The sequence below is a fragment of the Talpa europaea genome, assembly GCF_964194135.1.
Source record: "Talpa europaea genome assembly, chromosome: 16".
Lineage (NCBI taxonomy): Eukaryota > Metazoa > Chordata > Mammalia > Eulipotyphla > Talpidae > Talpa > Talpa europaea.
In genome coordinates this window covers 38,410,386-38,437,037 of record NC_140084.1, presented here as the reverse complement: position 1 = coordinate 38,437,037, position 26,652 = coordinate 38,410,386, and the positions used below count along the sequence as shown (strand labels likewise).

Sequence of the window (26,652 nt, the reverse complement as noted above, 5' to 3'; positions counted from 1 at the left end):
GTAGTGACTTTCCCAAGATAAAGCCAGGAGCTGAGCCCAGGCCTTGCATTGCCCTTGAGGTTCCGAGAAGCTCCCTGGAGGGAAGGGGAGGCTGCCGTGCTCATCTTAGCTCTTAGCTCACACTGGGCCATTGGACTTGGAGCGGTGCTCCCAGACCTCTGGAATGGATCTTGTGAGAGGCCAGGGCATAGTGGGGGCCAGGGGGAGGCAGGGGTGATACAGCTAAACTCCCTCCAGCTGCATGCCCCCTGCACCGCCCCCCATCCACACACACACCCCAGCCCCCTGGTGGCAGCTGGACTGGGGCCTTGGGATTCCTCCCGGAGTCTGTCTGAGTGGGAGGCAACAAGCAGCCTCTCCAGCACAGGGCCTCTCCAGCTTCCTTTCTCATTTCTGTTGGGGTGTCATTCCTTTCCTCTCTGACTGCTTTATTGTTTTCCATTCTCTCAAGCACTGCCTTTTTGATTTCCTGTAAATTCCTCTATAATCATACTCTTCCCCACAAACATGAGATCATAACTGATAATTTCTTTTCTTGTGCTGGGTATTGCCGTTTGAATATAGAGGTCAAAAGTTGAAACTTAATAAGAGCAAGCGTCTCACTTCCATAATTTAGGCTGTGGTTCTGCTTCCCTGTTCTGCAGATGATTAAATTGATCTGAAGGTAGGGTAGGAAATAAAAGGAGATACTTTTGTACTGCCTAATAGCGCTGCACCGGGGATTTCAGTTAAGTACCCCTGGAAGCGTCACAGAAAAGCAAGCATGTCAGCAATTGCCACGTGCCTTCTTGGGTTTTAAGTGAGACTGTGTTCAATTGAGTCATATGCCGGTTTTAGAATTGTTAATTACACAGAGTGAAGGTGTCCTGCATGTATTCATCAGGCAGCGGGGTAGTATATCTATTTCTGCTCCCCTGCCTTTCTGTGCACAGGAGCTGCCGAGCTGAGGATGGTTCGGGGGCAGACATCCACCAGGATCCTACATCCTGGGCAAAATGTCCCAAATTAGAAAAGGGATGTACATGATGACCTAGATTCTTGGTGTGGACGTGGAAAGTATTCCCGTGGCGTTGCTGTCTTTGTCTCCTGATGACTAGGCCTTTAACCCTAAGTCACCAGGAAAGCTGAGTGGAGAATGGGCATCCCCAGGTGGAGTGAGAACTTGGGGGACCGTACTCCTGCAGGCAGGGGTGAGACATGGGTTGGAGCACTGGCCAAGGGCAGCCTCGCCCGGTCCTGGTCGGGTGTCTCGAGGACCATTCGTGTACACGCGGCATGTCTGCCGTGTCACGTCTCAGGGACACTCAGCTCACAGCCAGCTGAACCAACATATTCTTCCTGGCTCTGGTTTCTTTGAGAGGACTTAATGATTGCGCTGCCCGAGGACCTGTAATTCCAACCAACTCTTTCCTTTCTGTCCCTCCTGTTCTAGGATTTTATCCTCTGCATCATGGGGTCACAGGGCACAGTACCGTGGATGGGTCCTATGGTGTTGAATTCCCACCCATCTGCCCCCCCTCCCAGAACCTTTCCTGCCCATTCATCTCCAAGAGAGATGGAATTCCTGCCCTTCAAATGGGTTTTGTTCAACACTGTGGCATTTTGATACTTAGAAACTGATTTCGGAAATACCTCATCCTGTCTTGCCACAGTTTTCATCAGTGGGGCACTGGGACCCTTAGTTAATTGATGCCTTAATCCTGGGTTTCATGCCCAGAGGCAGCTTTGTGACCTGTGTATAGTTAAGGAGAAAAAAACATGATTGCACAAATAAATCTCAGCCTAGTCCAATGTTTGTTGTTCCCACCTGTAGCAGGAGACTCTGGCCTGGCATGGGGAGAGCTTTTGTCCCACTCTCTCCCCTTCCCTGCCTGTGGTGCTGCCTTTTTGTGTGAGCAGCCCCCTCACCAGCCAAAGGGCCATGGTCACAAACAGGGCCCCCTGCACACACCAGGCATCTCCTCTTGCTGGGGGAAGAGCTTGGGCTGCCTGCTGCCCACACGGCTTGGAGGCTTGGTTGGTGTTGTCCTGCCCCGAGCTGGGCCCTCTGTTGCCTCATGTAGGAGACGGCCTTCACCCTCGCCTGGAGATAGAAACCCTCCAGATTGTATCTCTCCCCACCACCACACACATCCTCAGCCAAGCTAAGGCTGAACGTGACACTACGTACCCCTCACCCCAGAGACTGCTGGGCCTACAGAGGCTGGACCCGGGTGGAATCCCCTTTTCTTTGCCTTTTCATGCTCAGGAGTAATGGAAATAGCCTCATCTGATTCAGGGCAGCGAATCTTCCGGAAGATTCGGGAGAAATGGTGCAGAGTGCCAGAAAGTCTTATTATTCCTGTAGTAATTGTGAAAATAGTTTCTGGTGCTTATATCATGGAGATAACTGGACCAGGCTGGGACGCCTGGCGCCAGTGAGACTTCAGGGCCAGAGCAGACATGGATAATGGTGTAAGCCGGCGCACGGCAGACATCTATTTCAGGGCCTTTAAAGCTCGGATGAAATTGGGGCCAGGGCAAAGCCCAGCCAGGCCAGTTTCAGAGAGTTGCCTTTGTAGGATAATTTGTCCTGGTTCAGTTTGATTTTTTTATTATGACTTTTAAAAGAGGCCTAAGTAAACCAGCTAGAGGCCTCATTTGTTCCCAAGGTAAAAGTAGAAAAAAAAGCAGGCCTTTGGGCCTCCATGGCTGGCAGCGCTGTGGTCTCTGATGGGAAGAGATTGTGGTGTGGGCGCCATGTCTCCCTTCTCCTCGGCCTGATAGCATGCCCAAGGTGTGCCCAGAGGCAAGAGGCATGCTGTGAAGCAGGGGAGATTGTCCAGGCTAGAGAGAGTGGGGTCCAGGTGGAGAATAAGGGTCTGAGGGAGCTTGAAGAGGTGGAATAACAGCTCCTGACCATTGATGGGATATAGGAGTGACCAGAGCGGGGCGGCTGGGATGCTGCTGCATCTCTTAAGGGCTGAGGGATGCAGAGTTGTGGCTTGAAGTAGGGTCATATGGATGGGTGAGTTTGTCATGCTGAGCTGGGTGCCCAGGGACCTGCAGAGACAAGGTGGGAGGGGGGTTGGGAGCAGGTGCAGAGGTGAAGTTAAGAGGCATAGGGAGGGGAGGACCTGTCAGGGAGATAGAGGAAGAGAAGCAGCGTAGGGAGTCCAGAGGAGGCAGGGGTCACTTTGTGGAGGACATGGGATGCCTCTGAGCTTGGTAGCCTGGGAGTCTTATCCTACACATTGATGAGAGGGGGGCTCACAGTGTTGGGAGAGCTAAAATGTTGACCAGAATGGTGGCAAGACCAGGATCTAGGCTGGAAAAGAGCGGGGAGGTGCACAGGTTTAGCTGCACTGCCTTTCAGAACAGGGCCCGCTCTCTGCTTGGCGTCCTGTACCCACCCTGCAGGCAGCAGTAGGCAGCTGTGCACCAAGATTCTGGATTCTGAGCTGCTCTTCTGAGTGCTGCCCTTGGCTCTGGACCCTCAACCCCGGGTCAGGAGTAAGCTTCCTGTTCTCCAGGCGGGGTGGCTCCCAGCATCCGGATGCAGAATCAGAGGCACCTTTGTGATAATAAAGGGCAAACTCTCAGGTGTGTGGGCTGCCTCCTCAGAAAAGCATGTTCATTTGGACAAAATCTCACTGAGCTCAGGGGTTTGTTTTTTCCACATTCTCTAGAAGGTTTTACAGTCTGAGAAAGGTGTCCCTGTGCTGCAGATGCCCTTCCTTGTTTCCTGAAGACAAATGGCTGCTGTCCCAGCCGGGGGACCGTGGCATTGATGGAGTCGGTGACCAGCTTGCGCTGTTTCTGTGTAGCTGTGAGGGTTCCAGGGTTCGCTGCCTCTGATGGAGGTGGGCACACCTTCCCTGCCCTCCAGCTGCCCTGGCTGAGACCAGCGCAGGGTGGGCGCTCACAGGAGGTGCCCTGTGGGCCGGCAGGTCTGTCTCCGCTCTGCAGGCTGTGCTGGTCCAGAGGTGTTGGGTGTCTCCTTTGTGGGAAGGAGATGATCCTGTGGGAGCTTTGGCAAAGGTGGGTCCCCTTCAGTAAAGGGAACAGAGCTGGTCTTGAGGGGCCACTGTGGACTCCACACTCATGATATGAGGCCGTGGCTGCCACTTACATGCCCGTGACATGGAGCTGCTGGTTGAAATGGGTGGAGGGAGAATCTATTTAGCTCCTCTGTGTGAGTCTTACTTGGAGATCAAATTGGTTGCAAAGCAAAGAGACCTAACTAGCCTAGGACAAATTAATGTGAGTTCATTGTGAGGACCCCAGGAACCCCCTAGAGTCCAGTTGCAGGAGGCACAGTTGAGGGTCCATTGTACCCACCTGCCCCACACAAGCCCCACTTTCTCATTGCTGTCTCTTTCCTCTCATCTGTGCTAGCCTCCTACTTCTCTGTGGACTGACTGGCTCTGCACGCACTTCTGCACATAGGACTGGGGGGGCTGCACCCCAGTCCCCCTCCCCTCCCAACCCCCTGTTTCCCCATGGGCAGATGGGAGGGGGGGAAGGAAGAAATGGGAGACAGCCAACTGGGCAGAGCTGTGGGAGAGTGTGCTGAAGATTCAGCTCCAACAGCCTTGCCATGTTGATATCACCCCCATTCTATGGGTGAGGAAACTGAGTCTTAGAATCTGGGATTCCAGATCGCGTAGCTAGAAGCAGCCTGGCTGCCCAGCACTGGCATTAGGCAGGGATTGGGCATTAACTATGGGCTTCTATGGTCTGGCTGGGCACTACCTGGCCAAGTTCCTTCCTCAGCTGCGCAGGGCGTGGTGGCCCTAGGGATTCCTGGGAGGGGTCCCCAGCTCCTGCCAGAAGTCTCTGACTTGCCACTTTGTGTTTTCTCCTCTTTGAAGCCGGGTCTTTAAGACAGACATGGAGCTGGAGGTTTTGCGCTACACCAATAAAATCTCCAGTGAGGCCCACAAGGAGGTAAGCCAGCCTGGGCTCATGGATGTGCCCTTGTGGGTGGGGGGTGGGTGGGGCGGGGGAAGCAGCCAGCTGTGTGCGGGGTCAGAGCAGTGTCCAGATGGCCGGCTGGCCGGGGCGGCCCTGGTCCCCAGCACAGCGCAAGCAGACAGGAGCTTCGCTGCAGGCCAGAGACAGGACAGCCAAGGACAGCAGACGTCCTGCCCCTGTCCCTCACCTTGAAACACCCACCCGCAGGGAATTCCTAGCAAGAAGCCCAGTAGGGCTGTGCTTTCTGGCATCCTCTTAAGCTCCTTTGAAGGAGTCTTGTCCTTACCCACTGTTCATGCACATTTATTACTGTCACTCTTTTTTTCTGAAAAAGTCCTCACACGGGTTCTTTCCCAAACCTTCCCCTGTTGGTGGAGGCATGAGAGCAAATATGAAAGCAGGTTCAGGTGACTGGGGTGGCCCCAGGGCCCCCTCAGTGACAGTCACAACTCTGTGCCAGAAACATACGGGGGTCCTTGGTGGGCAGCAGAGCCTCTTGGATGAGCTCATTTTCTGTGTTTTATAAAAGTGAGGCATGGGAACCTTTATGGGATGGTCATCACCGTTGTCCTAGCATGAAATATGCACCCATTTCTTGGGTAATCTTTTCTGCCTGGCCGGCTGTTGCTTGGTGCTGGCTGTTTATCTCCTCCTGAGTAGAAGTGCCCCAGAGTGGTTTAAATAAACTGGATGGCTTTGGAGCATTAAACATGTTCTAATTTGTCACATTTCTGCACCACTGTATGTACGTATCATTCCTTTTTTTTTTTTTTAATAACATTCTTTGGGAAAGTGCCGTACATTATTTATAAGGGAGTGTTACTTATCTCTTTAATACAAATGCCTTTGCTTAATATCCATCCTGCAGGTAATGAAGGCCGTAAAAGTGGGAATGAAAGAATATGAGATGGAAAGGTAAGCTGCTGTGTTTCTCTGGATGAAGATTAAAATGTAGAAAACAGTAATTTATGTTCCCCGAGCTGGTAACAGATGAGGCACCGCCGCAGCACCCGGAGATGGAGTGGGGATTATGAGCAGGGCTTCCGGACTGTGGGCAGAGGATTTTTCTCCTGACTGTGGTCACTTCCCTGGCTCTTGGCAGAGTGTTTGATGGTAATGGTCCTTGATTACTTTTCGGGGTGGTTTAGTGCCCCATCATTCCACTCTTGGACCTTGTTTCTGCAATTTGCAGGAAACTTTACCAAATAGCTGCTATTGTGACTCTGAAAGCCGCTAGTAAAACAGCTTGCCATTTTTATGTGTAAACACTGCCATTATGTCTGCTGTGCTTGGATGACTGGGTCGAAGGATGGTTAAGTGGCTCATAAAGCTCCATTGGAAGCACCATTGGCCTTCGGCTCCAATTAGGCCTGCTGAGAGCTCGGCCACCCGGGGTGCTTCCCGGGGTTGCCCAGCTACTCTGGGTGTGGCCTGGCCAGCTGCTGAGCCTGCTTCAGGACCCAGGGGTCAGACCCAAACTGCCCCAGAGGGCTCTCCCACCCAGGTCGTGGGGCAGGAGGCCCCCAATCCACCATCTCCCACCTGAAACTTCACTACTTAGAACTTCCTGTGGGGAGGGGACACCGAGGAGGCTGCCATTTCTCTGCCTGGGATATGATAAGACATATTTGGTCTCTGTTGCAATTTCCTGGCCCAGAGCTTCCAGAAAGAGCGAGGGGAGTGACTGTTTTATTCATAACGAATTTCTTCTCACCACACCTGAGTTTATGCTTGTGAAGGGACTCGTGAGGGCGGGAGCGGTTGCTGGAGGAACCAACTGTGGGATTTGAGGTGTGGAGCCTGCAGTCCTGCCTGCTTCCTGGGAGAGGAGGGGGCTGGAACTGGAATTCTGACCAGCGAGTCAGTCAGCCATGCCTGCTTTATTGGGACCTCCCGTAAACCTCCCCAGACCCCTCGTCAAACACTGAAGGGTCCGGGGAGCTTCTGAGAGGTGGAGTCGAGGCACAGGGAGGGTGGCCAGCCTGAGAAGGGCTTCTGACCCCGTCACCTCTCTCCATTTGACTCTTCCTGAGTCTTGTCCTTCACAATCAAGTAGTAATATGACTAAAGCAGTTTTTTGAGTTCTGTGAGCCATTCTAGCAAATTATTAAACCCGAGGTGGGGGTCGTGGGAACCTCTGATTTATAGCTGACCAGCCAGAAGGATAGGAGGCCTGTAGTGGGGCGTCTGAAGGGATCAGGCTTGTGGGGCTGAACCCTTAACCTGTGGTGTCTGCACTGACTCTGGGGGTTCGTGTCAGGATTAAACTCTGGACACCAGTGGGTGTCCACAGAGATCTGGAGAATTGCTGGGTTTGGGAACCCCCGGTCCGGTGTCAGAAGTGTGAGTACAGAACAGAGTTTTTCTTTTACCGTCACCCCGACCCAGGCAGCCCTTTCCTGCCTGGCCTTGTAAGAACTTGGCGCTACAGCCTCTTCTCCACCTTGTAAGGCCCAAGTCTGCCTGGTACCCCCAGGCCTGCTCTGTCTCCGAGGCCCCCTCCCAACCTTTCTGGTCTGTCCACGCTAATGGTAGGGGTCGGGGGAGCAGATGGGGCTGGCAGTGGGCATTTATGATCATGAGAATGTGGCATTTTCACAGTCATACCCTGAAAGCCATCCTGAACAGGGACCCCCTGTATTTCTCTTCCTGCCCTGAGCAGTAAGAGGTGAGCATGGCTCTGAAGGCCTGGCCGCAGTGGCTTCCGGAAGAGGGCATGGACAGGGGCTTCATCGCGGACCTGGCTGTCACTCGGAGGAGGGCGGCGAGCATGGGCCAAGCCATCCCAGGTTTTACCTCTATGTGGTCTCTTACGAAGTATTGTGTCTGCTCTGGTGTTCTCAGGACCCCTGCCCTTCCCCACCTGCACCCCCAGATCAAGATCAGGAAGAGTTCTACGAGCTCCCTGGAAGATGGACTAGGCAGTGGTTTCCTCAGATTAGCACTGTCCCAGAATCCCTGTCCCAGCTGAGGTGGCCTATAGTGACCCGTAGCTGATGCCTCAAATAAAAATAACCCAGAAATTGGAGCAGGACTAGCTGGCCCTGTGTGGAACCCTGTCCTTTACTGCAGGCCGGCAGCCTAGTGGCCTGAGCTGCAGGGAGTCCAGCTTGAAGGGGCTCCTGGGCCTGGGGGGAGCCTGAACCAGAGCCTGACCTTGCTGAGTGCTGGGTCAGGCCAGGGCCTCAGGATACTTTTCAGATCCTCACAGAGGTCTTTTTTCTCCTTTAAATGGGAGATTTCAAGTACTCACAACCCCCAACACACACACACACACACACACACACACACACACACACACACACACACAAAGGTAGAGTAGTATAATGAACTTCAGAGTCCCCCCCAGGGCTTTTTGCTTAATTTTTTTCACCGGTAGGTCTCTCAGAGATTTTTTTTTTTATTTATACCCCAGCAGGTCAGTATCAAATCTAGCCAAATTAACAGTAATTCCTTAACACCGCCAATATCTAGTTCATATCGGTCTAAAACTTCCTTTTCAGAGTTGGTTTGTTCTACCTCCACCCGCCCCCAGCCCCACTATCCCTGGTTGGCCCCACTGCTGCCTCCTTGGCATCAGGAGCCTGGGGCTGGCACCCTGTGGTACCTGCTACACGTGTGCCCACCCTGAGCTGGCCAGAGGAGACATGGACCGGAAGCTGTGCCTTCCCTTGCAGGCCTCAGTCCAGCAGGGGAACCAGAAGATCTGTGGGTCCCAGACTGAGAACAGGGAGGCTCCTAGGTCAGAAGGTGGGGATGGAGTTGGGGGCTTCTCCAGGGAAAGGCTGAGGCAGAGATAGAGCCTGTTCCTGAAGGACAGGTGGGTAGAGTGACCTTTGAGGATGGGAGGGTGTCACCTCCCCCCCAAAGATGGAGGAAGGTTGTTGTTCTAGGACATTGTCACATCTTGGGCTATCCCTGGCCAGATTTGAGGAGGGCACCCCCGACTGCAAATGCCAGTCTGAGCCCCTGGGGACATCTCAGTGGTGAGGTGGGCAGGCTTCTCTGCCTGGGCACCCTCTCTGTCATCGCCAGGTGGCACTGGGACAGTGGGTGCCCGTGTCCTTGAGAGCCTGGAGGCCCGTCTCATTTATCCACATAGTCTGCCCCACAGTTGGTGTCAGGAAGCAAGTGTGGGCTGCTGAGATAGATGAATGAGAGAGGACAAAATGTCCTGAGCTATTTTTCTGTTCTCCTCCACACCACTGTGAGCTTTGGAATTCTTTTCGAAACTAGGTTAAGAATTTCAGCTCTCACCCAAGGCAGGTGCTGGTTGCCCGGGAAGTGTGGCCATTTTCACACAGGCTGACTGATGCCTGGCAGGTTCAAGACAACCAGAACCCCAGGCTAAAAGGGGTGCCCTAGAACCTGCTGGATCATTGCCAGCACCAGTCCCACAGAGGGACGCAGGGCCAGAAGGTAGGGCCCCTGCATGTTCAGGGCTAGGGGCCAGGTCAGGGAGGAGGGGTTTGTGGATAGTGATGCTACAGCTCATTTTCTCGAAGGTCACACCACCCAGCCCTGGTATTCAGATTCAAGAGACTGGAGACCCAATTCCAAGCCTCATCATTTTCTTTTTTTATTGTCAAAGGTTTGTTATAAAATCTTGAGGACAGGTTAAAAAGAAAAGGGAGCTGCTGGCATCTGTGAAGACGCCTCCTCCTTTGTGCTTTGCCTGTGAGCAAGATTTCAGTGGAAGCGAAAATCATTTTCCACAATTGAGGTGTAGTAAATTGTGTTAAACCAATAAGACATTAATGTTTGGGTAAATCGGGCGCTAACAGCATCTGACTGCAGGCCCAATCAGGCAGTCCATTTTACCGCCTCGTATTATTTAATGTTAGTGGCGTCACCAGCTTGTAACCGGCTGGCATGGGGCTGGCAGCTGAATCAATTACCTGCAAATACTAATTTAGAGCATGCTCAATTGGCTGTGTAAGCAGGTCCCGGTTCACATTTGCCACAAGGAGATTAATAACTTGATGTTTTTGACAGCCTGGGACCTTAATTGAAATTATGCTCCTTTCTCTCTGAGCCGTGAATGGCCATTTTGGGCCCTTCGGTGACAGCTTCCGAGGGGGTGGGGCGGGGGGGGGTAAGTCATTTGAAAGACAGAGGGTCTGCCAGGTGTGCTTTCCTGTGGCATTAGCCTCCTCCTTGGACTGGGCTCCTTCTTCTAATCCCTGACCCCATCCAGGGGCCCTTGAATCTCTGTCACAGGCCACGACCCGCAGCATCCTGTGTTTTCTTTCAGTGCTGTGTTACTGAAGAATTGCTGGCCGTGCTGGTCTGTACTGAAAGTCTCGTTGCTTTTTCCTGCCCTTTATCCAGATGGAGGAGTGATGACTCTTGTGTTTAATGCGCCCAGTGGTCCAGACTGGGGTTGGGTGATGGGGGGGCAGCCTGTGTGTCTAATCCCCAAGGCCAGAGGGAGGTGGTCTCCACCTACACATACACACACACACACACACAGAGCCTCCAGCCAAGCCTGGGCAGGGGTGTGGTGTGTGTGTGTGTGTGTGTGTGTGTGTGTGGGTCAGGCAGTTGTTCTTTCAATCCAACCACCCCAGGGAGCAGATTGCAAAACCCTGCTGAGTTCTTGTTAAACAAGGCAGGTTTTTTTTTTTCTTTTTCTTTTTTGAGGATTAGGAAATAGAAAACCAGGGACGATAATTGGAAGGTGGGGGAGTTCATAGGAAACCCTACAATCCTGTTAACCCGTGGTGACTGAGGCTGCGGAAAGCAGGGCAGGTGTGGCAGGTAGGACAGGCTGCTTTGCACACGCTACCCATCCAAGGCCCTGCCCTGCACAGGTGGCCCCCCAGCTCACCCCCAGCTCACCCCGAGCTCTTTGTAGTGCCGCTCCTCAGCACATGACCCACCTCAGCACAGGACAGCTTCCAGGTCACATCTGCAGGGGCCTAGCAGGATGAGGCGTTGTCTGGTTTATTCCAAAAGGGTCTGCTGAGACCCCCGGGCCTAGGTGTGGTAAATCTGGCTCTTTGCATTGAGTTGTGAGCCTGGGGTTTCCTACCAGCATTTGCTGGACCATTGGAGATAGGCCATACACAACCTGCCACAAAAGAAGTTAGGAGACCCCCATCTGTTTGCTGTACCCCTCAGGAAGGCAGCCCTTGAGTCCTGCACCCCTGCTGACCTCAGCGTGTTTGAACCCAGCCCCTTCCTGGAGCCAGGGCTGTCTGGGTCTAGAGTTCTCGGAGACCAGAGCAGACTGTATTGCATTCTGGGCCAGTCCACACCAGGCAGGGCAGGTCCCGTGTGCCCACCTTGCCTGTTCAGCTGCCACTTGAGTACCCTCTGTGAGGTTCAGCGGAGCTAGGGATCTGAGAGCACAGCTGGGGCCTGGCAATGGAGAGGCTGTGGGTCTCTGAGTCCAACAGAGAAAGGGGCACATTTAGGGCACGAACCAGTCTTTTTCCAGAAACTGGACAAAGAACCAGAGGGAAGGGCCTCCAACAAATGCAGCCTAGTCAAATGCAGCCCAATTAGAGCTTTTTGGGGCAAAGCCAATAGAAATAAGCATTTTCTTTTTAAATGCCAGGGGATTTGCCCCTGGAGAAACCCATTAAATAACTGAAATGCCAGCAGGCATCTTTATGGATCGGCCTCTAGTGTTTCACCATTGAACTTGATACTGACTGTTGATTTCCAATAAATATTTATCATCAGTTTAAGGAAGTAGTGTTTTCTTCTGACTTACTAGGAGATTTTATCAGAAAGGATGTTGAATTTTATCAGCTGCATTTTGGCATCTCCCTTGACTTGTGTGTATGTGTGTGTGTGTGTGTGTGAGTGTGTGTGTGGTAAGCAATTAGTGAGGATTGTTTTAGAGGCAAAAGGAAGTTAGAGGGATAGTCCAGATTCCAGATTCCACGCTTCCATTTTCTCCTATGGTTAACCTGAGTATGACACGTTTGTTACAACTCACATATAATATCAATACATTATTATCTAAGATCCATTCTTTATTCCAGTGTCCTTGCTTTGTGTTCCTTTAATAATGTGCCACCCAGATGACCACATTACATTTAGACATTGTCCTGTCTCCTTACCTCTTGGCTGTGACAGTTTCTCGGACATTCCTTCTGTTTGATGCTCTTAACTTGGGGGAATTCTGGTCAGGTATTTTGTAGACTGTCCTTCGGTTTGAGTTTGCCTGCTGTTTTTCTCATGGTTGGAGCAGGATTGTGGCTATTGGAGGGAAGCCATGGAGGTAAAGTGTCCCTTTCATCACCTCCTATCAAGGGTACATGCTGTCAAGCTCATTTTCCACTGTTAATGTTGACCTTGATCACCCAAGGGAGGTCATACGCTTGCCAAGTATTTCCACTATAAATTAATCCTCTCTCCCTTTTCTATCCTGTACTCTTGGGAAGTCAGTCACTATGCACAGCCCACATGGGAAGCAACCCCCTCCTGTAGAGGGGAGTATCTACCTCCCCTGTGTGTGACTCTTGTGTTTAGGACATGTGTCTCTTCTCCATTTATCTATTTATTTGATGATTTACTTATATGTCTGTGTGGACTCACAGATATTTGTTTTATACCTGGGGTTATAATCCAGTGGTATTTATTCTGCTGCTCAAGTCATTCCAACTTGGGCCATGGGGGCTTGTTCCTTCAGCAACTGTGTCCGCCCCGACACCACCTGCTCCCCACTGTCATTGGGCCTTTTGAGCACACCCTTCCTTTCTGCCCCCTCCAAGTTGTACCAGGCTCGAGGTGTCTTCCCTGCTCCTGCACTAGAATCAGCCACTTTCCCAAGGAGCCCTGGTTTCTTTAATGCAACACGGCAAGGCAGGTACTGTAGTGGCGGGAGCCTGCTCTCGAGAGGTTGGCATCCTGGCTTTTGGGCCCAGCTCTGTCACTTACTGTGCTTGCTCATCTGGATAAAAGGATTGTATCAGTTTTATTGGTCATTTCATAAAGTCATCCATTCAGTGTGTTTATCATCTCTGCTTGTCTAACTCATGGATTCCCAGTTCTATTATTCTCTTCTCTTTGCCTGAGCTTGTTTAGAATATGATGGCTATCTTTTAACTGAGTGGTAGCATAGTTTATTCTCATTTTTTTCTTCTTTAGGGATAAATGCATTTCAACTAATACATTTGGTAACCCCGCCTTCCCCATATCCTGAGAAGTTTTGATTGATGGGCCTTTTTGTCTCAGGAAATGAACTAGAAGCACTTCTTCTCATTTCCAGATGGTTGTTTCACTTTTTTTGTTATTAGTTTCTGATTTGTCACTACTGTAGCTAGGGAATGTAGTCTATGTAAATTTTGTTTTCCTTAATCTTGAATTTTTAGAAATATTTGGGTCAGTGATTTAGGAAATACTGGGTTGCTTATTTTTTATTTGCACACTCCGTATTTTGGTGTGCATTAAATCAGGTGTCTTCCCATAGTCCAGTTATCTGCCTCCTGGCTTAGTCTTGAGTATTTAAGGTTAGGAGAGGTGGCTTGATGAATTTCTCTTGTGACTCTAGATTTTGCTTTATTCATTTCCATGCCAGTTGTCTGAGGCATAAAGGTTATTGTTATATCTTTTTTGCAGCTTGAAAGAGCCCATTTGACCTAATCAAACCATTTTTTTTTTACTTGAATCTGGCTTTATTTGATATTGGTATTGCTAGTAAATCTTATTTTTGTATCTTCGCTTATTCCTTTATTTTAAGGCCCCTCCTCCCAGTCACCTCCCCAGCATTGGGGTAGACCCTTTCCATCACCCTTTTTTATCATTCTCATGCCGCAGGTGCTTTCATGGTTGAGAAAGATTTCTCATACCGGCGTCCATCGAAAGAGAGAAAAATAAAAGATAGTTCAAGGGTCATGTATTTTAAGAAAAATGGGGGAGCTATGGAAAAAGGTCTGCATCTCATATTTGTGTGGGAACCCGGTCAGCTTCTCTTCTCTACAAGTTACCTGCCAGGTGCCCCTAGGCCTGTGAGCTAGTCCAGGCCACACCCCCACCCTGGACTGCCTTTCCACTTCTCCCAGAAGGAGCCCCCTGGCAGACAGAAAGGGGTAGGGGGAAGGCCTGTGGGCCAGGTGCCCCGGGAGGGGCCTCTGTTCTCTAAGTCCTGGCAGTCAGAGGGCCTCGCTCCTCACCTCAGTGCACCTGGAGAAAATTTTCCTTCAGGAGCTCTTATTTCCTGTTGTCTCCCCCAAGCAAGCAGACAGTTGTGATTATGCTGCGAGGTTTGGTACCAGTTTTTAGAAAATTCTCATCCAGACCTTTTGCATTCTGGTGCAGAAAGATGCTCCCTGTGGGAGCAATTATTCCAGGCCGGGAGTTTTTCCTTCCGAACTCTGAGTTCTGTGGATGTCTTGAAGGGTTTGCTCCTGGAACTCTGAAAACCCTTTTCGTAGCTGCCAGCAGGCACGTCTGTGATAGAAACCTGGAGGTAATTTAAGATGAAGCCATAGAGAGGGGGATCCCCGCTGAGAGGCCCCAAGAATGGCCTCCAAGTTCTGGGACCACAGTGAAGCTGGACTTGTGTCTCCTGCCAGAGTCATGCCTGAACTGGTCTCTGTCCTGAGCCCTGGCTCTCCTCCCTCTGTGGAATGGAGGATGGGTGTTGTGGGCCTCCCGCCTCCACCAGTAGTTGTCAGAGGGCACACAGGGTCACAGTACTGGCCTCCTCCTCCCACAGCTGCCCCTGAGCAGGGCAAGGAAACAGAGAGGGTTGGGATGGGCGGTCAGGAGAGGACTGCAACCGAGTCTGCCCGCTTAGCTGCTGCTCTCCTGCGGCTCTCCCATGGGCCCTGACAGGGTGTTTTGCTGACTGCACTTGAGGTCCCAAAGAAATGAGGATGTCAGAGAGCCAAGCTGAAGAGCTGTGGGCCCTGTGCTGTGTCAGTGAGAGTCTCCTGGGGCATGGGGTCTGGGAGTGCACATGGAGTATCCTGCATGCCTTCTGGGCCCCGAGCAGACTTCTCAGAGCAGAAGGAGACCACAGCTCCTGCCCGGACAAGGCCCTGGACACAAAGTCTCACCTCTCCAGTCTCACCATTTCCCAGCCTTTCCAGAAAAGCTAGGAAATGGGTCTAGGTCATGGTTACCACTGCTCCCAGCCCCACCAGCTGCGTTCTCGTTAATGCTGCCGTTTAGTCAGGGCAGCCAGTTCTGCGGAAGCAGAGCACCCATGCCTGCCCCTCCACCACCTCTGCTCTTATATTGCACAGTTGTGCCTTCCTGGGGCTGCTCTCATGAGTAGCACTCGTGTGTACACAAACACACACACACACACACGTATGCCTGCACTTAGGATAGGACTTTGGGTCCTCCCTATTGCAAGTGGCAATTCCCAACTTTCTCGAAGCCTAGGCCTGGAGTGGGGCTAATGCCACATCACCACTTCTAGGAGAAGCCCCTGACCCTCAGGCTGCTCTGCTGGATTCCCTGGCAAGGGCCAGGTGCGTTATCTCCTTCCTTCCAGCACCTGGTTGGAGGGCCCTGCCCTGTCAGCCCCACACACGAGTAGATACCTGGAGATTGTTAGGATCAGGGCCTGGCTGGGCTCTGGTTTACTTTGTCCATCCAAGCAAAAGAAGGGGGGGGGGCAGTGTCACTGCTTTTCTGGGGCCTGGATGGTGGTGGTGGGACGCACCAGGAAAGTGGCGGCAGCTGCCAGCTTACAAATAGAGCATCTCTTCTCTCTCTAGTCACAGCCAGCGTGACCCTGGAGCCCTTGTGACAGCTCCGCTAAGGGCTAGGAAGGGCTCAACTGTGGCTGGCACTGGCCTGTGTCACTGGCCTGCAGGTGAGCAGACCCAGGAAAGAGCAGCCAGGAGCCCGGGTGAATGTGGGACCCTGCTGCCAGCACCACCAGTCCAGTGGGGATGTCTCAGGATTTTTCCCCCCAACTTGGGGTCACTCAGAATAAGCTCTAAGGAGTCCATATATTTTTAGCATGAGCCAGAGTCTTCGAATCATTTATCTTGGCAGCTCTTCTTGAAAGTGGAGAAAGGCAGAAATCCATCTAGGCGCTGAGAAGGGAGCCTGGAAGAAAAAAGTGTCTGGTGGCCGCCGTGATGGGTGGCGTGCCTGGAGATAGTGCTGGTGGCGCTGAGATCAAACAGTTGAAAAATGGTTTCCCAGGAAGAACTTGGGGAATTCTAAGTAGGTAATGAGTAGTGACTTTCTTTTGATTTACGGCAAGACTTGGCAATCAATCTATAACGCTTTGAAGAGGAAAGAAATGAATCTCTGAGAGGCTGCCGTCTGGACGCCTTGGTCTGGTGGCCTTTCCTTGGAGGATGAGGAGGCAGAACCCTGTGGGGTGGGCTGGGTGGGGGTCTGCTTCTCCTCTGCCATGAGGAGCCAGACCCTGCTGGCAGGTGGCAGCGCTGTGACTGGAGCTGGCTGGAGCGGGGGGCTCCTTGCATCCTCTCTCTGGCCTCCTCCCAGTCTTGGTTTTGACCTGGTGGGGCTCTAGCTCAGTGTTCAGCTCACGAGCTATTCAGGCCCTGGTGGTTTGTGGTCACAGCCTCCCTGAGAGCTCTGGGGACCCCTCTCCTCCCTCTGGCTGAAGATACCTGTGTTAGTTTGCTAGAACTGCTTTAGCAAAATACCACAGACTCTTGCGGGCAAGGAGAGGAGAATGTGATGTAAACAGCATGCTGCTATTTCCTCGCAGTCCTGGAGGCTGGGAGTTCGAGATCGGAGCTAGCAGAGCTGGTTTTTTTCTGAGGCCTCTTTCCTCGGCTTGCCAGGGCCTCTCTTCCTGTGTCCTTATGTGGGTTTCCTCTGTGTGCAGACGTCTCTGGTGTCTCTCTGTGTCCCGATCTCCTCTTCCTATAAGGATGCCAGTCTTAAAAAATCAGCCTCCATTAGGGTTAGTCTCATGACCTCAGCTTTAAAGTAATTGCCTCTTTAAAGATCCTCTCTCTAGATACAGTCATGTTCTGAGGCACTGGGGTCAGGGTTTCAACACGTGACTTTGCACGCACGGTTCCGACCACCTCATGCCTTTGCTCCCTGAAGAAATCAGACCTGGCCCTTTGCCTGCTGTTCATACCTCTTGTCTCCGCGGCACCCAGTTTCCTGGGGCTCTGACATCCCAGAGGAGGAGACAGACAGGCGGGAGGATCACACTTGGGGATGAGAATAGTGAGGAAGGAATTATAGCTGCTGCCACTGGCGTCTCCAGCTGTGGTTGAGAAGGCCAGGGAGCCACTGGTGAGAGGGTGCAGTGTGTGGGGTCTGGCCCGTAGAGAGAAGTCACAGAGCCACGTCTTCCAGGTCTCAGGGAAAAGCCCCTCAAAGGTTTCTGTGGGCTGGGGAGTGACTTGACTCTGTGGCTCTGGCTGGCATGTGGGGGAGGCGGCAGTGAGAGGACAGGAGGTGGCTGCTGCGTGGCCAGGCTGGGCTGCAGGAGAGGGTGGGTGGGAAGACCAGTTGGAGCCTGAAAGGATTTGATGTTGGAGGTGAGAGGAGAGGGGGAATGGCGATGAGTCCAGCCTCTGCTGGGCCACCGTGCTGCTGGGATGTGCCGTGTAGGCTGAGTCAGAGTCAGGCTTCCCTGAGTCCTCTCCCCCACAGGCCAGTCTGGTCCGCCCGCAGCTAGAGCAGCAGACAACTTGCTTCTTTCTCTCTTGCCTCCCAGTCATTGTGTTTCCTTCTAAAATGCAGAAGCTCTGCCCTCAGGCTCTGCTTTTATGAGGCCCATGAATTTGGGCAGGAGAGAGATCCCCTGGGCCCGGGAGCTGTTCTTTCAGTCAGGGCCTGGCTGTATTTCATGGCCACCGCTGTGAGTGAGTGAGTGAGTGAGTGAGCCAGGTATATACCCGCTCAGCCTGCCCCTCACCCTGCTGCCCAGAGTCCACGGGTGTGCGTGCATGTGCGTGCACCATTAAGCATGCCCTTCGCTCTGGGCCCCTCCACGGGGCCAGAGGAGCGGGACAGGAGGTGGGATGGGTCTTGTGAGGCCACCCTTGGGCAGATCCCCCAAGGGTCTGGCAAAAATGTGAGGTCACCTTCCAGGGAGGCGTGGGAGGAGCTAGGGGCAGTGGTCTGGGATCTTGGAAATGCACTGTGACATCTATGAACAGGACGGTGATGATTTTCAAGGAGGGGCAGAGGGGCGTTAGGGGCATTCCTGGCACCTAAGACATTCCTGTGTCTCAGGACATTCCTGTTCCTGAGACACAGAACTCTGAGGCCAGGGCAAGTACCTCTGGGTTGTTCAAGCACTTACTGTGCCGGACATTGCCCTGAGCCCTAAGGATGCAGCAGTGCCAAAAGGCCCTGCTCCAAGGGTATAGCTGGGGAGAAGGGGAGCAGCAGGAACCCACCAACCGACAGAGACAGCCCTGGGGGTGCTGTCAGAGCCAGACCCTGGCTCTTGTGCAGCATTATTCATCCTCAGGGCAGCTTTCTCAGCGCAGAGACAATTATGATCCCCTTTCATGGGGTTTATGTGCTTTCACAAAGAGGCTAAGTGAATTGTCCAAGGTCACACTGTTGGCAAGCTGAACACTGCATTCTTTACGGATTTGCCTGTGACCTCTGTCCAAGGGAAAGGGGCTCTTATCTTTCAACCAGTCAGTTATCATTGCACAGTACAGGGAACCACAGAGACATGGTTGTCTTTGGGGGAGTCCTGGTTTTAAAAATACTATAACAATTTTAAAAGATAGATAAATGATGGATAAACCCATCATAGTGCGAATTATGATGTAAAACCTAATACCAGAATCAGGGCAGGATCTGGCCAGCTCTAGATAAGGCCTGTCTCTGGAAGTGAGTGGGAGGAGACTGAGAATGGGCAGGTCACCCACCCCTGGGTCAAAGTTAGCCTCAGCCAGGAAACCAAGGACACCATCACCTGGGGACCAGGCTGTTTTCAGAGCTTCCTGCAGCCACTAGAACTACTCTTTATGGTTCCTCAGAGACCACAACAAGGGGACTAGCTAGGTAGGTGACAGGTGGGTAGAGATAGGGGGCAATGGAGGTGGGGTAGAGGTCTCCAGCCAGCAGAGGTCACTGGCAAGGATGGGTGGTATCCCAGAGCCCAGGCCCAGCAGCTTCTAGGCAGTCGACAGGGCAGAGAACCAGCCCTTCTGTGGGGCCCAGGATGGCCTGGCATATGTCAGGCGATGAGGTATGCCAGGTCAAGACAGAAACAGGGCTAGCTCCTCCACTGGTGGAGGGAAAGGAGGCCTGTGCAGGCTCCTCACTCAGCACTTGGCGGACTCAGGGGCCCACGTGCATCCAGTTGGGCTGGGGCCAAATTCTTGCACCTCAGGGCAAGGTCAACACGCAGAACTGTGTTTTCTCCCAGGAGACCTCTCTTCCTGTGTGTGTGGCCACTGGCCTTCATGTACCCCACAGTTGAGGGTTTATCAAGGAATCAGTTCTCACTTCTGGGCTGGCAGACAAGGGGCATGTGTTGCTGTCGTAGTGATGTTGGTGTGATGATGTTTCGCAGGTGTCCCAGGGCTAGACCGGCCAGCCTTGCGGGAGGTGCCAGGCGGTGCCGAAGGCAGGTTGACGCTGTCGTCTCGGAATGGTTCTGTAATCTGCAGATACCAGGCTCGTTGTCCCTTCAACACCCCAGGATTTTCTGGAATCATTTCCAGATGTAGTGGGTGGGGCTGACACTGGCTGGGAACTGCATGTAGGGCTGTCCACGCCAGAGCACTCAGCGCTGGCTGCCAGTGTCTGCGGAGTCCCCAAAAGCCCTTAGCCGAGCAGGCTGACAGATGCCCCCGCACACCACCTGTCCTTGGCAAGCGGGTACCTGTGGGCCCCCCGTGCCTGTGGCCGGCAAGTACTAGCTTGCTCCCAGACGGCCTGTGCCAGTTTATTGGATTACAGACATTTATTGTGTGGCTACAAGTGCTGTTCTAGGATCAGGGAGAAAACACAGAGGAAAACCCATTGGTGCAATTCCAGTGGGGAGATGAAATAAATAAGTAAAATGTATGGCATATTTGATGGTGACAAATACTACCAAAAACTGAAAGCCAGGAAGGATAATAGATGGGGTTCTGGGGGTGACCTGCTGTGGGTGGTGGGTGTCAAAGGCTGTTCATAGCATCAGGTGGGACCAGCAGGGACGGAGGAGTTGGGCCCTGGGCTGTCAGAGGGGCAGCAGAGAGGTGCAGTGGCAGAGAGGATAGGGCCCAGAAAGGGTTGAAATCTCAGGGATCCCTCAAGGCCCACATTGGTCTGAGCAGAAGAGAGGTGCTGTCTGATGGCCCCTGGTGGCTGTGCTGAGCAGAGCCCATGGTGGGTGGCGGCAGCAGCCAGGAGCTGAGTGAGGAAGCCCCTGCAGTGGGGAGAGAGGACCAAGCCCCACCTGGTGTCCGAATGTTCCAGGTGAGGGCGAGCAGGTTCTGGGTATCTTTTATGTGGCGGTGCTAAGACCAAAGGCGCAGGGGAACTGCACCGTGATTTTGAAGGTCGACTTGCTGTCAAATCAAGGGTGGGTTGTGAAAGGTCAAAGGTGACTCCAGGGTTTTGGACTTGAGCACCTGGAAGGATGAGTAGCTATTAAGTGAGGTGGAGATGAGAGCCCCTCTGTGCACAGGAAGGTTCATTTCCAGGCGAGGTCGCTGGCAGGTCATTTCCAGCTGTCTGGTGGCAGGTCTCACCGGATGTCATTTAGAATTTTGATAGATGAGCCATTGCTGTGCTTGAGGGAGAGCCAGCGTAAAGTCATTAAGAACAGTTCTTGGAACCCAGTCTCATAAAGTTTGGCATTTGCTCTGGGAGCTTATGACAGGCATTAATCAAGGCCTGAGGGCGGCAGCGTCTGCGAGGTCGTGGTCTGATTGGATCATGAGGGCGGCTGCAGATGGGGCGCCTGCCACCCTTCCTGGAGATGGGGCTGGGTGGCATGATCTGAAGACACCCGAGGAACTGTGGGCAGAGGTGGTCATCTCTCTGCTGGTCCCTTGCACCTGAGAAATCTTATTTGCTGAGGGACCCCAGGAAGCTAAAATCTAAGCCTTGGGCCCAGGGACATTGCCAGGCTGCCCAGGGAGGCTGGATGGGCATCCCAGGCCGCCACACATGGGCTAGCCTACTCATGCTGGCCAGCTATCCACTCTCCATGTGTGTGGGTAGGTGGGTGTGGGCTTCATGCTTTCCTGCTGTGCCTGAGTTGTGACCCCCTGGGAGAGGATTTGGAGGGTCTGGTGCTAGACCCGCTGAGCTTAGGTGCCCAATCCAGGGAAAGGGGGTGCGCAGGAGCTGCAGGGCCCAGGTGCTGTCATGCATTGCGGGGCTGTGGGTGCATGTGTGATGTGCCCATGTGTGGGGGCCCAGCCACATCATGCTTTTTCCTCCCTAGGCCCTGATGCAAGAGCAGCCCCTCAGACCTGGAGTACAGACCCCTTGAATAGAAGGCATTCTAGTTTCCCCCATTCTTGTAAGGAATTGGGAGGGGAACCCCTCAGCTCCGGAGCTGCCAGTTGAGGCTCTCCAAGGAGAATACTTCCCTCCGGAACAGCTGCCCAGCCAGCGCCCTGCTGTCCTCACCTCCATCATGTGGGAGCTACTCCAGTCTTAGCCTGGCCGGCTGGACCCCTGGACAAGCTCACCAGGCCTGACTCGGGTCATAAGATCCCTGCTAAGGCTCTGATCTTGCATCATGTCCACAGGGCCAAAGGGCCTGCGAAACCCTTTGACCTGACTCTTCTCTCACTGCCCTCTGTTTCTACTTTGTGCCCATCACAAAGTCAGGCCAGTCTGGCCGAGAGGGAGTGGTCCAGCCGTGATTTGGGATCTGAGTTGGCAGGATTGCAAGACTGGCCTTGTTTCTCCTGCGGTTCAGGCACTGCGTGGACCCAGGGAGACTTGGGGTGTGGCAGCCCTGCCTCTGGATTATTTTCCAGGCCCTAGGAGCACCCTGTGTTCAACTGAGTTTGCCAGAGAACCAGCCTCAGGGAGGCTGGATGGGCATCCCGCTGAGATCCCTGCCTGGTTCCCAGACACTCCTTCCAGACTCTCCGGAAGTCTTTTGTTGGTGACATCCTTGGGGAGGCCTCTGGGCAGTGGGCCAGCCGGCGGCACCGGGAGGGTGACTTCCAGCTGTCCCCTATGCCCCCATTTCTTTCACGTACTTCTTGCCCCATATTTCATCCCACCGCATTTCAACACTCCATGACATTATTTTTCCCTTCGCCTTTCTTTCGTTCGGCTGTGGCTTGGTGGTTGTTGGAGAGAACTGGAGTAGCAGGCCCCATGTGTTATTAAGGGTTTGGAAACCCACATCTTCCCACAACGAGACTGCATGGCCAGGTTGTGAGGGACAGCAAGAAAATGGGCCCCTCGCTGCATGGTCCACACCCCCCGGAAATCACTGCCCTAGTCGCTTCGGAAACCACCCACCCCTGCAGGTTCCCACTTTGTGTCTCAGCCTGATTACCTGGAGTGGGCACTTTGGCTGGATTTATTCTGACGGGCTCTATGCACTTAGCAGTTGAGAAAGGTATTTGTCATTTTGCTATACAACATCAAACACATCGTGACCTAAATGATTGTGACAACAGAGTTCAACCACAATCTAAAATTTCAACGTTATTTATGACGCTTCGAGGTCCGGTGCCTACAGTATCTCCTTAATCCAGTCTAAATCTGGAGCCCTGTCTCACGGGCCTGCCTGTATGTCTCTGATGGCCGTTAATAACAGCTCCTCCAGGCGCCCTGTTTGCCGACAGAAAATCCATCTGAAGCTTTTGCATCTCATGTGGCTGTTAAAAATTGACGTTTCTTTATTGATGTAACTGGTTCCTGCCAAATACTTGGGGACAAATAAAAGTGGCTGAACTCAGAGACGAGCAGAGAACCATTTGTTCGAGGAATTGCTGGCCAATTGATGTTGGTAGCTAAACAAGCTATCATTTAAAGGAAACTTGAAAGAAAAAAATGAAGACTTTTTTTGAAAAGTTGATGTCCAGAGTGGCTGTGCCAGGAATAGGAAACACTGCAGTTGGAGTCGGGACGTGTTTCCCATCTCCAGTCTCCCCTTGACCATGAATTCAGGGGACCCCCCCCTTACTTGGCCTTTGCTGTCGCTCCCTGAGCTCTGGCTGGCTCCTCAGGCCTAGTTCTGTTCCGCTCACCTGCCCCACTTCTTTCTGCCCCCCACTTGCTCTTCCCCTTTCCCCCAGGAAGTCTTCCATGATTGTGCTCTCCCAGCATGTGGCTTCTGCTTTGTCTAAGGTCACAGTTTCTCAGGTAATGTCACAGAAAGTTTCCATGCGCTGGGGCCTGAGTCTGCCTTGCTTGTCCAGTGTCACAGCAGCTGATGGCTAGCACACAGTAGGTGTGCAATGGTGTGGCTGATGGACCTGATAAATGAACATTTGGGGGCTGGCTGGGGTGGATCGCTCTGCTAGCTTTCCTTTCTGGGCCCCCCTGAAATGAAGGGATAGAGCAGACGGGTGCTCCCAGGAGCACTAGCCCAGTTCTGGCCTACCGCCCTGCAATAATTACTTTAGATCAGCAACAGGTGTGGAAGATGGAGGTGGTGATATCATTGATTTTCCCATAATAAATGTACAATTGTATGAAGTGAGAGAAACTTCCAGGTAATACCTTACCCTCGTTGCCTTGTGCCCCCTAGGGGGAGACCAGACGGGGTTTCTTGGGTGACTTCATCTGTGGCAGCCACTGAGGCCTCCAAGGTGGGCACAAGACTGGTGGCCCGTGGCAAGGGCAGGTGTCTCCTCAGCCTTGGAGGGACTGGAGCCCCTGACCATACCTGTCTTGGTTAGGCAGGAATACCCAGTCCTGGGCCAGTAGGAGAGGCTGAAGAAGGCACCTAGATGATAGTGTCCAGCCACACTATGGCTGGTAATCCCATTTTGCAGGTGAGGGAAATGAGGTCAGGAGGGCATGCACAGGAGCCAGGGACCCTAGCACAGGGAGGGAGTGAGCAAGGAGGGTAGGTTCTGGGGGCCATTTTCCCACAGCCAGACCCCAGGGCTGATTGTTCTTTGTTGTGGGCTGTGGCAGGGTAAGGGCTGGGTGCCTCCACCATCTGGCCACCTGTCCACTGTGGAGGCCTGGGCGGTGACCTGGTGAGTCACCCACCCCGGGGCTCCAGTGTGGCTTCCAGATTCTGTTTTCCATCACGCTAATTGCATTTATTATTCATAAATTTCTAAAACTGGGTTCTAGGGCCTCAATTTTCCAAGCCCCCCGGGCTGTCACAGCTGAGGCTCCTCCACGTCGGGTTCACCAGGGGTCTCCTGTGGCTTTGAGTCAGGATCAGACACTGGCACAGCCGAGAGCCCTTTGAGTTTGGAAATGAAAACAAAGGATCCCTGGCTTGGTGGCTTTTCCGCGGCCCCGGGAGGCTGGGCCTTTTCTCTCCTCTGCCTGGAAATGCCGGGTGGCTGAGGAAGCTGTCACCTCAACCTCCCAGCTATGGCTGCCCCCTTTGTCACACCTCATCCCTCAGCATCCTGTTCCTGCTCTGTTCTGATCGTCCCTGTCTGCCATGCTGCAGCAGGCCTGTGCATGGGGCTCCCTCCCCGTGGAAGCTGGCATCTCTCCAGGCTGCTTCTCTCCTGCCATCCCGAGTGTTCTGCCTCAGTCCTTCCTTCAGAGAAGGGAGGCAGGCCCGAGGCGGGACCTCACCTGTGGCTTGCTGGGTTACCTGCTGCTCTACCTGGAAAGACCTTTCCCAGTCTCCTGCATGCCCCTGGTTGGATGGGTTTGTCGTTCTCACCCCCACCCCCCATCCCTGATCATGTTTCCATTTCTGTGGCGTTCTCTACTTATATGAAGACAGTTCGTTCCCTCTTGAGGGGGGCTCTCCTCTGTGGTTCCCCACTTCTCAGAAGCCCCTGGTCCTTCCTGTGGGGCCAAGGGCAGGCCAGGTGTGTTGCCGTCCCACAGGCCCGGTCTGACTTTGGGACAGGCCTGCTCTGCGCGGGGTCTGAGGGAGGCAGGAAGGCTCAGGCAGCCCCCAGACCTCACGTGCGGGTTCAAGCCTCCATGTTCATAAAAGGAATGGGCTTGAAAATTTCTTCAGGGAAAACAACAAAATAAAAACCGAGGCTCGGGAATGACCACCAGAAATGGCAGCTCCCCAAGCTCAGTGTTGCCCTCCTAACTGCCCGCGAGTCCCCTCAGCACACGCCAGACGACGCATTCAGGGAAGCGCTATACTTGGGCAGGGAATCACCTAAAACTGGGGGGTCCAGAGTTGCCAGGGGAGATGGAGAAACTGGTGTGTTCCTGTGAGGCCCACTGAGCAGTGAGGAGGAGCTGGCTATCGCAGCCCTGGCACAGAGGGACGGCTCTCATGAGGGCAGCATTATGCAAAAAGACGTCAGACCCATGGCAGGTGCCGTCCATCCTGCTGCCCTCAATAAAGCTCCCACCTGTGAAAGTCTGTGATAGAGGAACAGAGGGCAAGAGGGGCGGCGAGGTGCCTGCTGGGCACGGAAGGTGTCCTGGATCTTGATCTGGGCCGTGTTTATGAAATTTCATCAGCCTGGACACCTAAGACGTGTGCACTGGACGTGTGGCTGTTCAATTTCAAAAATCAGCTAATGAGACAAAGGACAAGCTCTACAAAGCAGGGCTGTGGTGGCCACAGTGTGGGTCCAGAGGCTGCTGCGAGTCTCCTGTCCTAAGTGGCGCCTGTAAACCTTCTAGATTTACAGGCGTCACGGGAGCTCCAGGCTGACATGCTGAAATGACCATTTGTGCACTTTTGAAATTATTCTGTTGGCTGGTGTCAGAAAGAAAATGAAAAGTTAAATGCAATTTGGGGGAAGTACCGCCTACGCTGTCTGTGCAGGCCAAGACCTGAATATTGAGTCTATTAGAAGCAATTATAAAAGGGACGGCATTTCTTAATGTTTCTCATTTGACAGGAAGATTTTTAAATATGGGGCAGTGGTTAATAAAAAGTCCCCAGAAGCCTATTGTAATATATTACCTAGTTCCTAACAGTTCGTAGCCACTGAAATAGGTAAAAAGGAAATGTAAAATTAATACATAGTTATTATTAAAATTGCCTTATAAATTAGTTAAGTCCCCTGGAGGTACAAAGTGGGCATCATTATTCTAAGATAGTCTCAAGGGCCTTGGAGTGGGCTGTGTGTTTGTGGAGTAGGAATGCCCCCTTGGCAGGGAGGGCGCAGCTCTGGCTCTGTAGCTAAAAGATAAAAAACCAACTCTCACTGAGCGAGCCAAGAACTAGCAGAACACAAAAATTCCATGAAGAAACCTCTTCCCTAGTTATTGAAGTTCCTGGGGAGGCTGGTGCGTTGATGTATTTCTGAACTTGTTCTGTGCCCGAGGCTAGGAAGGCCGGAAAAGAGAGCCAGACTCACATAGTCAGAATTGTTTGGGGCCCTCTTGTGATTGTTTGTGTAGCTCCTGGACTGGGACCACTGGTGGTCCCCAAACTGGTGGAGTCTAAGCAATTCCCTTAAAATATGTTTCTCCCTTACCCCTCAACCCTCTGCCTCAGGCAGGGAGGGCAGGCCTAGTGCCCCCTCCCCCAACCACAGTTGCAGACTGGACAGGGTTGAGGGGTTTCTGGAAGATGTGTGAGGCTCCAAGGTATTAAGGCTGCACATGCAGGGTGCCCCAGCTTGCCACCTTTGCCACTTAGCAGTGCTTTTCCCAGGGAGATTTAGAAACTGAAGTCCTGAAATCTATTCAGATCGGGGCCATTTGCTGAACCCAAGTTTTCTGTCC

General features: G+C 52.8%; 1 protein-coding gene across 1 annotated transcript in view; it reads left to right on the top strand.

The window, feature by feature from the left end:
* PEPD (peptidase D) overlaps positions 1–26,652 on the top strand; it is a gene marked incomplete at both ends in the record, with an annotated part of 93,027 nt that overhangs the window by 30,368 nt on the left and 36,007 nt on the right. The window contains 2 exons of the mRNA XM_084256873.1: positions 4,854–4,929; positions 5,825–5,871. Of these exons, the coding sequence (XP_084112999.1) occupies positions 4,854–4,929; positions 5,825–5,871 (123 nt within the window). The remainder of the gene's footprint in view (positions 1–4,853; positions 4,930–5,824; positions 5,872–26,652) is intronic.